This window comes from Hippocampus zosterae, chromosome 9, assembly GCF_025434085.1.
Source record: "Hippocampus zosterae strain Florida chromosome 9, ASM2543408v3, whole genome shotgun sequence".
NCBI lineage: Eukaryota > Metazoa > Chordata > Actinopteri > Syngnathiformes > Syngnathidae > Hippocampus > Hippocampus zosterae.
Genome location: NC_067459.1, coordinates 10605435 through 10617784, shown reverse-complemented (window position 1 = coordinate 10617784; position 12350 = coordinate 10605435). Strand labels below are relative to the sequence as shown.

Below are 12350 nucleotides of genomic sequence, written 5' to 3'. Positions count from 1 at the left end.
AGTGCAGTGCAGCCAAACAAATAATTGGCAAGCAGCCGAACAAATGTAACATTTCAAATGGACGCAGTCTTCACAACAGCTTTCAACAACCATCTATGGATCGTTCATTGAACTCTCCCCACAAAACTGAATCAAAAGATGCAACGGGACGAGCTAGTCTGTGCAAATGAGCCACTTGAGCCAATTTGTAATTCCATCAGCACTTCCTGTGAAGTCCATTAAAAGAATATTAAGTGGTGCAAACCTAAAAACAATCAACTCGTGCCCCCCACCCCCCCAAAAAATGATGCTGATTTACCACAACTGAGTCTCCTCATTTGCAACTGCTTCATTTGATGTGTGTAATAGTCCTCAAAATGGGCATATCTGCATCTACAAGCCACAACTATAACTTTCAGTCAGGTGCCAAGATGGAAGTTTGGAGGGAAAATAGGATGTATGTATGTATGTATGTATAGATAGATAGATAGAGAGAGAGAGAGTGAGAGATTAAGAGAGCAAATCAGATTCAAATTCATGCCTGCCATTGCTTAAGGTGGCTCAGATTAACCCCAAATAAAGTTCAGGTGTTCTAGTCGACTTTTCTTCACATTTTTTGCTTTCTATCCTAAGCCTGAAGTTCTATAGCGCTGACTGGTTTTTGGAACTGTTGATAATTCCCTCCACCTTGACTAAAGCTGCTAGCCCTTCCAGCTGCTGAAGAAAAACATCCCCAAAGCATGATGCTGCCACCATACTCCACTCTATGTACCATTTGGACAACTACCCCAGTGTTTATGTACACGCAGCTCACATGTCCACATGCCTGTGCAGGCTATGTGTCAATGCTGTGCTATGTTTGCACAGTGAGGACACAAAGCACATCGAGTCGCCAGTTATTGCGACAGACACAAAACCTTTTTTGTGCATCCACGATCAATACAGGAAATGGAGTGACTTTGAATGCACCTGCAGCACTGCTACGCATTCGTGAAAGCAAGCATTCATCTGAAAGCATCTTTATGGATCTTATGTAAACATTTGGTCAGCATACATTACATACAGTACTTCAGTATTTTGCACTTTACAGACTATTGACACAGTAATCCTGTTGTTCTGGTTTATTGGTTCTACGGTATGTGCTGCTGTCTCTTTTGTTCAGATCAGAATGATAACATAAAATAAAAATTAAGAATAAAATAAAATAATACACCCAATTTCCACACCACTGGTTTCATTTGTGTCGCGGGTCAACTGGAGCCGATTCATTAATAAATGCCTCTCCTAGCGCGGTGAAGTCAAATCACGATATCTAAAAAATTTGAAATGAAAAGTAACCTGAACTAAAATACATTGATTTATGCATGTTTCATTCTTTTTCTTCAAACTGGTCGCCAACAACGCATTAAAAAAAGTTAATAATAATAATGTAAGGGGGATAATCGTTCACTGTGAAACAAATGCAAAAATACAAAATTTGTCTTCAATCGTTATACATCAGTATCACAACATTTTAAGCCGAGAAAAGAAGCAAAAGCTCCTGGGTTTTCAGATGTACATATCAACATCAGTGGGCATGCGTACATTTCGAGATTAAAAACCTCCAAACTCCTGAATTCGCCGTGCCCTGATGCTATTACAGTGAGTCACGGCAACTCTGCGGCTCAGTGACTATCAGCACACAACAAATGGAATTCCTGGAGAATCATGCAGTGAAGCCACAATGAAAAACCTTGTGAACAAAGCCCATAAGTGCCCGGAGTGGTGCGGCTGGTAGACTGAGGCAGGCGGGAAGGGGCCCTGTGGGAAGGGGCTGTGGTTTAGGGATGATATGCGCTCGCTCACACATTCACCAATCAAACCTACACCCAAGTCTCACTTACACACACACGTGAACACGTGCGCGTACACACACACACACATACACACACAAAACAGCAGACACGAAAAAGTACAAACTAATTTATTGACAAAAATTTGTTATCCATTAACAACATAGTGACTTTCAGCTGCACAATAACATGAGAAAGGTCATTCATTTACATTGAGCATGTGCAGACAAGTTGCATCTACTGTATGTGTCCACCTGTAAGAAAGCTTGCACTTCACTGAGTGAGTGAGAGAGCAAGCAAGTGAGCGAGTATGTACCCAACTTGGATGTGAAGCAGTCATCGCCCTTTTGTTTGCACAGGACATGCCTGCGGAAGCTAAGACAACTGCTGCCGTTTGCCCAGGCTTGCGATCGCCGTGCCTAAAACACCCAATGGGTGCATTCTTATTTCACCTTTAAATGTCATTTGTATCACTATTTTTACATATGGTGTCAAATCTGTATGATATGGTCAGGTCTGACAGAATCGAGTTTTTTTTGTTTATCGTTTGTGTTTATTTCTAATGTGAATTAACAATGTAGCACTCTTTTTTTCAATCGTTGCGTGCATGTGCGAGTGCATCATCAAGCACACAGTCATTTTTTTTTACTGTCAATCATTTTGAGTCATGTTTGTTTCTCGTGTGTGAGGTGTGGTTAGCAATCATAATAACTCAAAAGGTACAGTCACTTTACATTAGCATGTTGTCATTGGACACACCTCCGGTACACTTTTTCCCCCGACATGTACTCCTTTAATGTTCAAAGTTGAAGTCCGCATGAATAATTAACCAGAGGAACATTCACGAGTAATGATATGTATGTTGTATACACACATGCACCAGTGCCTCACCGACTGCACTCCAAACTTTTTTGACGATTATTTCTAGTCGTTCCATTTATTTATACAGGAGATATAAATGTGTGTGTGTGTGTGTGTGTGTGTCCCGATCAGGATGATCAAGTGACCAATCAGTGATTAGTTTCCGACAGAAAATATACGTCAGTATCTTAAATAACTTGAATTACATGAATCATCTGACACATCTTGGTTAAATGCATGTATGTGGGGACTAATCATGCAACAAACTTTTTTTTCCACTTCGGCACATTGTCTTGGCAAAAAAAAAAAAAGCCTTTCTAGTTTATGCCTTTTGTGTTTGCCATTAGTTCATGTTCAAGTATATATCAGATATTGTAGTCTGTAGTCGTTGTGGTCCCAGGGAGGAACCACATTTCTAATTTGAGCTGAAAAAAGGGTTGGGAAAGACTGCTTTAAACATTATAATAAAGTCTCCTGACCTATACCCATGCTAAATGTCAACAATAACTTCTGTGGTCACCCATCCCGCACTGGCCATAAAGTTACTTAACACAAATTGAGAGCACTTTGAATATGTTGCATTATAAATGTATATAGTCTCTTGCCTCTGCGTATAGCCACGCAGCACTTATCTCCAGTGGAGCATGCACACTGTACTTCTCCGGTTTGTTTTTCATTGCTAAGTGAAAGGCATCACTCAGCGTTTCCCGCGGGTCGGGTTCGAACCACAACAAAGGCAGCAGAATAATAAACGTCTGTCTTTCACGACCTTATCGAGGCTGGAGCACATCTGGCGGCCGGGCTTGTTTTATTTATTTATATATTTATTTATTTATTCGTTTCCACTTCGCCGAATGGCATTATATACCGTGCCATTTTCCCTACACACTATACCCCGCGGAACCAATCAAGAATATACTGTAAAAGAGCACCATGACATCGTGGACGCCAGAATCGAGGCCGAGTACACCACGTGGGCTTCAAAGGAGGGTCAGAGATGTTAATTAGGGTTAATGTGATTTAATGAGGGCCACCAGTCAGGCCAGCCAGGGCGGGCTTCCACTCGCAATCAGCATCAAAACTGTAATTACTCCGACGTCCTAGGATGTGATGTGATGTGGCCGTGTCGCTTTTGCATGCAGTAGGTTGTCATGTGAGTGTGCCAGTCACTGAGATGGCTGAATGCATTTTAAATCGACAGTGTAATAGTTGTACCCTGAAATAACAACGACAAAGTCATATTGATGGTTTAATGGCCTTTGTTGTGGTCAGGACAACCTCTAACCACCTGATTTATCCAGCCAATAATTTTCAACACTGCTTGACCTGAACAGGGCGCCAGTCAGTCACAGGAATAACTGTTCACACCCCACATCCACACCGTCACTGAATGGGAACTGAGCCCACGCTGCCTGCACACAAGTCAGGCGAGTGTACCATTACACCATCAGCAACCACCTAATTTACTGTTTCATAAAATTTGTGGCCCAGCCAGAGCCTCTCTTCTTAGCACGAGCATTGTTGCTAAATGTTATTGTTTTGCAACTACCGGTACATGAAAAGGGAGCCGTGTAATTTTCAAAAGAACTTTTCATCATATTTGTTCAAACCGTAAGTATGACCTGACACTAGAGTAAAATGATCAGTAAAAAAAAAAAAAAAAAAATCAGCACTCAAATCTATAATTTGATTTTTACGAAACCAGCTCGCCCGAGGAAAACCAGCCAATCAGAAACAGAAAGTGTGCACAAACAAAGCGCTAGCCTGGTTGTTGCAATGTTACTTTTCATCGGCTTTGACATGTTTCAACACAAATTTTCTAATGTGTTATCATTAAAGCAATATACTGTATGTAAAGCAATAATTTACAGTATTAGTGTGATGGTGCACGGGCTTGTAATGAGGAGAATGACACCTTTAGCATTGCCATGGTGACCTTAGATCAGTTTCTGTTTAATTACCGGTATGTTGTTGACCAGCCAGGACATTGCTTCTCAGCACTCTTATTTTTGCTGACGTTACTTTTGCACCACGGATTCATAACGTCTCATATTATTGTTTACCATGAACATTATTTATACTTAGGGTGACTTAAAGAAATAATGTGGAATATTTTTTTCCACAGTTTGTGCTCTGTTGCCTAAAGCGTTTTTTGACCGCGACACTGATGCTGTTCGTTAGGTGTTTTGCATTTGTTTGTTCACATTAAGCTCAACACACTTATCTAAAGCAAAACAAGAATGCAATTCTTTTTAGTTTGACAGTAAACTTCAACTGTCACTAAACCTCAAGACTCTTTCCTGATGAATTGTACACTATCTGCTAAACTGCTGCTGTGAAGGGAGTTGAGTACTGCTTTGGCTTCCAAGCCAAAGCAAAAGAAAAAAAAAGAAATGTGCAAGTCGTGTCACTCGTATCGCAATGCCCCATGTACTATTCGGGACACAATTTATCATCAAGGGTACAATTTAAACCAATAAAAATTCACTCTATCGAAAATTCCATGAAATGCATTTTGAATGAAAGTGCATTCAAAATGGCACCCCTTTCTCCCAGCGTAAAGGTGCAACTTACTGTATTTACTAAAGGTCAGAGTGAGCCTAAAGGCCATGCAGCCTGTCCATATGACCGTTTCACATTATTTCTGAGAAGGTAAAAGAAATAGAGACTTTATTTCTAGAAAGCTTTAACAAATCCTAAACGCTATAATCAAGGCATCGCTAAACGCCTCCGCAAGCACACCACATTGTCATTTTTGCATCCCAACCACGCATGGGTTAACATTGAGCCAGTGGAGTCAGTACTGGCCAGTCAGCAGAATGTTATGAATGGGTACGATGTGAAAACCCCAAAAACGTCTGTGTCCAAGGCTGCCGGCGGAAGAATGCTCGCCTCCGTGTAATTAACGTCTTCATCTGTGAGAACACGACAACGTGCTGCTGGGAATTTTCAGTTTCTGACATCGTCATGTTTGGGCTCCAAACATAACACACACACACATTCGATGGGTATAAATAGACCGGCTTGGGCCATAATCTCAAGTAAAGCATGACTAATGCGGTGATACACAGACTGGTGGATACAGAGCTTTAAAAGCAATGATTCTCTCTGTGATAATTCCACCCCAAAATAGGGCTGAGTGATTAACTTATTTTGATTGATAGAGTCTAATTTGTCAGTGCAAAATAAAATAATTGTCACCATTTTTTTTCTGTGCATTTCTGTTTGTGTGTATTACTACTACTAACAACGTGACTGCAATCAGAGAGGAGCATGTTTACAAAAGCACAGTCAGTGTTGCTAACTTAGCAATTTGGCTGAAATATTTGCCAACATATTTTAGCACATATTTTTAGTGACATGCTTATTTCATTTCTCATAAGAAACAGACAACTAAGAGGAATCAATTTTCTATTGTTTTGCATATGACAAAAGTGGAGGCCAGTGGAAGGTAATCAAGGAGTCGAGCGCATTGAACATGCATGCGCATGTTCTGATTTGTTGGAAAACGTTATTTCCGTGCCACAAAGATTTTGTCAAGCTCACCTTGCCTTATGTGTGCAACTTCATTGTTGAACATTTAAGATGTTAATTCATGAAGTATTGTGGTGACATGCAGTGGTGCTTTGAGATACGAGTGGCTCGGCCTATGAACTTTTCAAGATATGAGCTGTTGTTCAGTCTGCTTGTTGAATGTTAACACTAATCACCATCTGTGCTCCCAAAAAAAGAAACTTGTTTGGAAAAAATTCTCCATAGCTTGTTTGGTATTAGGTGAAATAAAGAAAATCCGGGAAGGGGGGGGGGGGGCAAAACTTGCTTTGAATGTCAACATTTTCCTTTTCAATAAGCAGAATGTAGATAAAAATTGATTTAGACTGGAAAAGAACAATGAACCAGACTGAATAGATCCGTAGTCAGAATATTACAAGCAATATTGGAGACAGGTGGTGCTTGCCTTAAGCGACCTACCGTATTTTCTGCACTAAAAGGCGCACTGGATTATGCGGCGCACCTTCAATGAATAGCCTATTGTGTGATTTTTTTCATATATTGGACAGACCGCACTATAAGACACAATCTACGATGCATCCACTAGATGGAGCTACGATCAAGAAAATGCCGGCACTCAAGTGAAGCACCCCATAGCAGTCAATAGTCCATATACAAGGCGCATCTGATTGTAAGGCGCTGTGAGCTTTTAAGAAAATGGAAGGCTTTTAGGTGCACCTTTTAGAGCGGAAAATATGGTAGTTCAAAATTAACACCTTCGTGTTGATGATACGATGTCTTCGAATGAGGCTACATTCCCACGGCAGGTCTTAAAGTATTGTATTGTATTGTATTGTAAAGCTAAATTACATATTAATTATGACTTCAGTCTGTCTGGTGTGTGAACCAATGCGTCCCAAAAGTGACTCGCCTGCGCAGTAGAAAAGATAACATCACCCACAACATCCTGTTTACGGACGTAATTATGGATGAGGATGCAGCAACTCGCGCATGGTTCATTGTTCTTTTCCAACCGAAATATGAATTAAATCTACAACCTCAATTTCGCTCTCCTGTATAAACCTGCCACCAAAATGTTTATTTCAAGTCATGTGTCAAGTCAAATAGCACAAATACCTGCCGTTAGCATGTTAGCACGTACTGTATATTCAAGTGACTGTTTGTACCAGTCAGGGCACATCTGTCTTTGTTAGCACTAGCATCAATGCTCACATTAGCAGAGTTGCACATGTTACTTGTACAAAGAACACTAAAATGTCATGGTGTTATGAACACAGATAATTTCTGTTTATAAGCTAGCATGTAAATTCCCATGCAGTTTCTGGCGGATAGGACCCATCTCACATACTTGGCACTAGCAACAATGCTAATGTTAGGGTTCAGAGTTAAGTGCAGTGCTTGTTCGACTTGAATTGCGTTTGCTTTAAGTCATCACTATAAACACAAATGATTTCTGTTATCACGCGCGCGCACACATTGACAGAAATTGTTTGTTTCTGTTCAACAAAAGACTCCATTATTTTATTTTAAAGGAAAAACACTAGACCTTTGTATTATAATACTAGATCCTAAAAAAAATTACATGCACCCATTAAAAATAAAAAATTACCACTATCCAAAATATTGGGTGTTTTAGCAATGTTAAAATGATCACAAAGCTAGCACAGAGAAATATTCAACAAAAATAGCAGTCTACGTTCAGGCTCGATGAGGACAAACAATTAAAATGAAAATAAAATGTGAGCATTTGCATCTTTCTTCAGAGTCTGAACAAAATCTGTTATTTACTGTGTCAATAGGCTGCACTAACTACTGTAGATATTGATATAACTAGGTATAGCATACAAACACACACACTATATATATATATACAGTATACACACACACACACACAGTTTTTTTTTTATAAGCACACTCATACATAGACATGTTTGCACAACAGTGTAATTACAGAGAGCCTCCTTCTCTTCGAGAGAAGAAGGATGGGGGATGGAGAAAGTGAGAGAATGAGGGTGCAGCAGTTCCAGTAATCTATCCAACTTCACATCACAGCCGAGTGATTGAGCCTGGGGGGGAAGTGTGGAGGGGTATATGCACAAGTCATAATGCATTTGACAAATAGTCAGGCCCGCTGTTAAAACAGGCATTTTTATAGAGAAAGTGGCCTTCAGCGCTGGCAAACAAGCCTCCCACTCGGGGAGGACGCGCGGGGGCTTCACAAAGATTAGGAGGGATCTCAGGGCCCGATGAAAAGATGACTCACGGTGATTGTGCGAGCAGCAGCGGACAAGCTGGATGCAGCTGAGAGGAGCACCCCTCTGGGTAAATAAATAAATAAATAAATGAACTCAGATTTTGCAAATAGAAAGGTTGAGTGCATATCGATTAGATCCATTGTCACGCGAGAAATCATGCACTTCCATTCCGTACAAGCGTTCCCCCATCAAACATAATGCATGAGTGTTAAATCACAATGACAGACGCTCCGTGACAAAACAGAGAAAGTGTGGCTTTTTATAGATGTACTGTATCGACATATGGGATGTGGACCATATCATGCTCATATCCTGGTTGGCATACACTACACACAGCTCCAGACAAAACATGAGGAATACAAAAAACACTTGTACAGCTGTTTCCAAGAACTTAATAGGGCTGAACGATTTAGAAAAAAATAATATAATTTTGAGGAACATGCACATACTTCACAGGGAGAGACTGAGCCAAGATTTGACCCCACAACCTGAGAACTGTGCTGCAGACCTGCTCACTGCTCATTCACTGCGCTGTCTGTTTTTTCCGTTATCGTCGAATAAAACCCCAAACAGTTATTCTAATAAATCCTATCAATTGATTACACCCAATTCAACCTGACGCAACATCTTCTCCTTTGCATAGAGGATCTCCACTCAGCGAAAGGTCACAACAAGCCGGGGCGCGTTGTTATTCAACAGTTGCGCAGTTGTAGCCACAGTCACAGCTGTTACTTGAAGTAATACGACACTGCTGTGTACCTGCCTGCCTGCCTCCTAACATCAACTGTACAGGTTATTATGTAATTAGACCAGGAGACAAAAAATGTTGAAAATTGTTTCTTATTATGACATCTGGGGTATTTTTGTTTTGTTTTTTAAATAAAGGATTGGCTCAGGAACCAGAAGACCATGCAGCAAGAACACCATGTACTTCCGTTGTGATCCCTTCTACAAAAACTTTCCCATTGAGGGACAAGCAATCCGTCTTCCCCTCGGGTACTTTAATCAACTTTACATATGCTGTGATTTTCAGCACCACTCAAACGGGCATCCATAGGGCCCTCTAGAGTAAATGTTCTGCTTCTGCGAGCCATCAAAGTGCACTAAGAAATCAGAAGCATGCCTTCTATTTGCGTTTATATGAAGACAAATACAAATTCACGAACAACCACCTTTCTTACATTCATATCAATCTTTTTTATGTGTATGGTGTCCTAAGTGTCAAACCAGCAGCCAAAGTAGCCCGAAAACAATATCGAGAGGAATTGATGCATGTTTACTCGTTCTAGGAGAGATGGGGCACATGCATACAGAATGCTTAAAACCATTGGATACTCAAATCCTCTCTGAGCGACGTTCCGAATCAATGCAAAATATGATGCGACAATGAAATATGAATTATTACACATTAGGACATTTGTGTGTCTCAATTAACACAGAGAGGACAATGAGACCAACAAATTCCCTCATGTTATCTTTTACGCAGTTGAGGTACATTTTTGTCAGAGCCCAAACTGCTTCAGAGCCTCCTTAGTAAACGATAAACAAAATATGTAAACTGGTATGGTGCCAGTGAAAAAAGAGACAACAATGTAGTAGTAAAACCATATCTACTTGGAGTCAGGGCACCTTTATGGGCTCTTAATACTGTAATTAAAGCATGTGACACAAAATAAGACAGAATCAAAGCCAACGGCTTTTCTTGCAGAGGACCCGCTGCAGCAAACATGCAGCAATGGAAATTGTACAGTGGTGCCTTGAGATACAATTTAGATATGTACTGTCAACACGCTTGCAACTCGAAACATCTTAAATCATCTTTTCCTCATGACAAAAATGGACATTCCAGTAACCAATTCTAGCCTTGTTCGTGTATGTTTTAATGAATAAAAAAAATCCACCCCATAATTTTGGACTTAATAAAAGCAAACATCTATCCATCTATGCATTATCTGAACCGCTTATCCTCACGAGGGTTGCGGGCGTGCTGGAGCCTATCCCAGCTAACTTCGGGCAACAAACTGGGTACATCCTGAACTGGTTGTAAAAGCAAACAGTAAAGACATAATTAAGTAGAACGTAGTGTGTTTGCCATGACCACCTCGGGACAGTATGACTGATGATGAGACACATGAGAATTTATTGTTCATTGGGGCGTTATTATGAATCCCATCAGTTCAAGGCATATATTGCTGCGGGGCATGTCTAAAACTCAAGAGGAATTCCTAACATAATTTCAATTCATCTCTCAGCTCATCAGTACAGCACTAATGTGAATGGTTCAATGCAGAGAAAGTAGACTGATGACTGTGAGTGCCATTGGATTGTCTGTCTACATGTTGTTGCTGAACCGTGTGTGTTCAAGCCATTGCTTACAGGTTCAAAAAAGTGCTACATGGATGATAAATAGCATTAGCATAAGGCTATCAGGTCCTTTCTTTGGGCAGTTGTCTGTTTTTAGTACAAAACCTGTCATTCTCTTTTTTTGTTTAGTTGGACACAAACAGAGACGTTCAATTCGCAACTTGGTGAAATGATGGCTCATATCTTGAAAAATTTGCAAGTTGAGTCATCGTATCTCAAGACGTCACTGAATATGTATGAGTTTTTTTGAGGCTTTTATAGCATGTCCATATTAGGCTCTCGAGCTATACGTTGCCCACCCTGGAGCACAAGGTGGGAGTGCATACTCAGTCAGCACTAATAGCACAAATAGCTAGTTATTGGACTTCCAAGTTCGTTAGAAAATCAATCAATCATTGCACTGTTACATGTATTTCAATACTTGCACTATAAATCATACAAAGAGCAAAGAGATGGATTGAGAATCGTAATGGAAAATTGAGTGCAGCTGGTTGGGGGATCGCTGAAGCACTGAGCTGCGGATAAATGCGAAAACAGGTGCATGCGGGCTTTTTGTCGTGTTTTTGTTTTGTTTTATATTTTACTCACGACAAAGTTATATTGCCAATGCAAGCCCTGTGGAGTTTTTTTGTGGGGAAAAAAAGTGGAGCACTTGTCACGGTTGCAATGGATGCCACGCATAAAGAAGTGGAAAGTAAAAAGAGTTGTTTTCTTTACCTTGTTGGAGTGGTAATAGTCCAAAGTGGAGTCAGGCGTTAACGTGCACGCACCCACGCTGGAGGGGGGAGCCGGATAGAACCTGACGTCCATAGCAGGGTCCGCGGGACTGGCAAGAGTAGCGATCCAGTCGAATGTGCACCTCTCTCACTCTCTCTCTCTCTCTCTTTTCTTGGACAGATGCAGTTGGTGAGCGCGCTTACTCCTACTCGTGCATGGCAAACTGCGACCTCGTGTGGCCAAATAGGGAATTTATTTATTTAATTTAATCAGACAGAAATCATCCAAGTTGTAGTCAAAAAGTGTACAGTATATATATATATATATATATATATATATATATATATATATATATATATATATATATATATATATATATGCAGTGTATATGTATATATATATTTTTTTTTTTTTAATATATATTTTAATGATGTCACTTTCCTCATGAGTCCACGGCAAGCAATCCCCAACAATCCAGTCCATTTTAATGCACCAATTCATAGTATCCACATTAAAGTCTGCACTTATTGGAAACTGACATGCTTCAGTTGACATATTTTGTGCGTGACAATGTTCATCGTCTCATTGTGACTATAATTGTAATCATTATTTTGCAACTGAAGCATTCTAGGTATATTTTAGACACTAACTTGAAGTAGCAAACATACCTCCTCGCCCTACAAAGAGTTAACCAGCATGCTTGACACACTCATAGTTGACCTCTGGTGGCCTCAGTGTCACACACACTGCTTCAATTTGGACCATTCACACACAAACACACACACATACACAAAGAACAGTCTCACACACACAGTACAGTGGTGGGCAC

At 40.3% G+C, this 12350-nt stretch overlaps 1 protein-coding gene across 2 annotated transcripts in view; it reads right to left on the bottom strand.

Moving 5' to 3' along the window:
• Positions 1-11682, bottom strand: part of tox2 (TOX high mobility group box family member 2) — a 112179-nt gene extending 100497 nt beyond the window's left edge. For both annotated transcript variants that reach the window (XM_052075842.1, XM_052075843.1), the window contains exon 1: positions 11522-11682. In XM_052075842.1, coding sequence (XP_051931802.1) covers positions 11522-11614 — 93 coding nt within the window. In that variant the 5' untranslated portion in view covers positions 11615-11682. The remainder of the gene's footprint in view (positions 1-11521) is intronic.
• Positions 11683-12350: the final 668 nt, after the last annotated feature.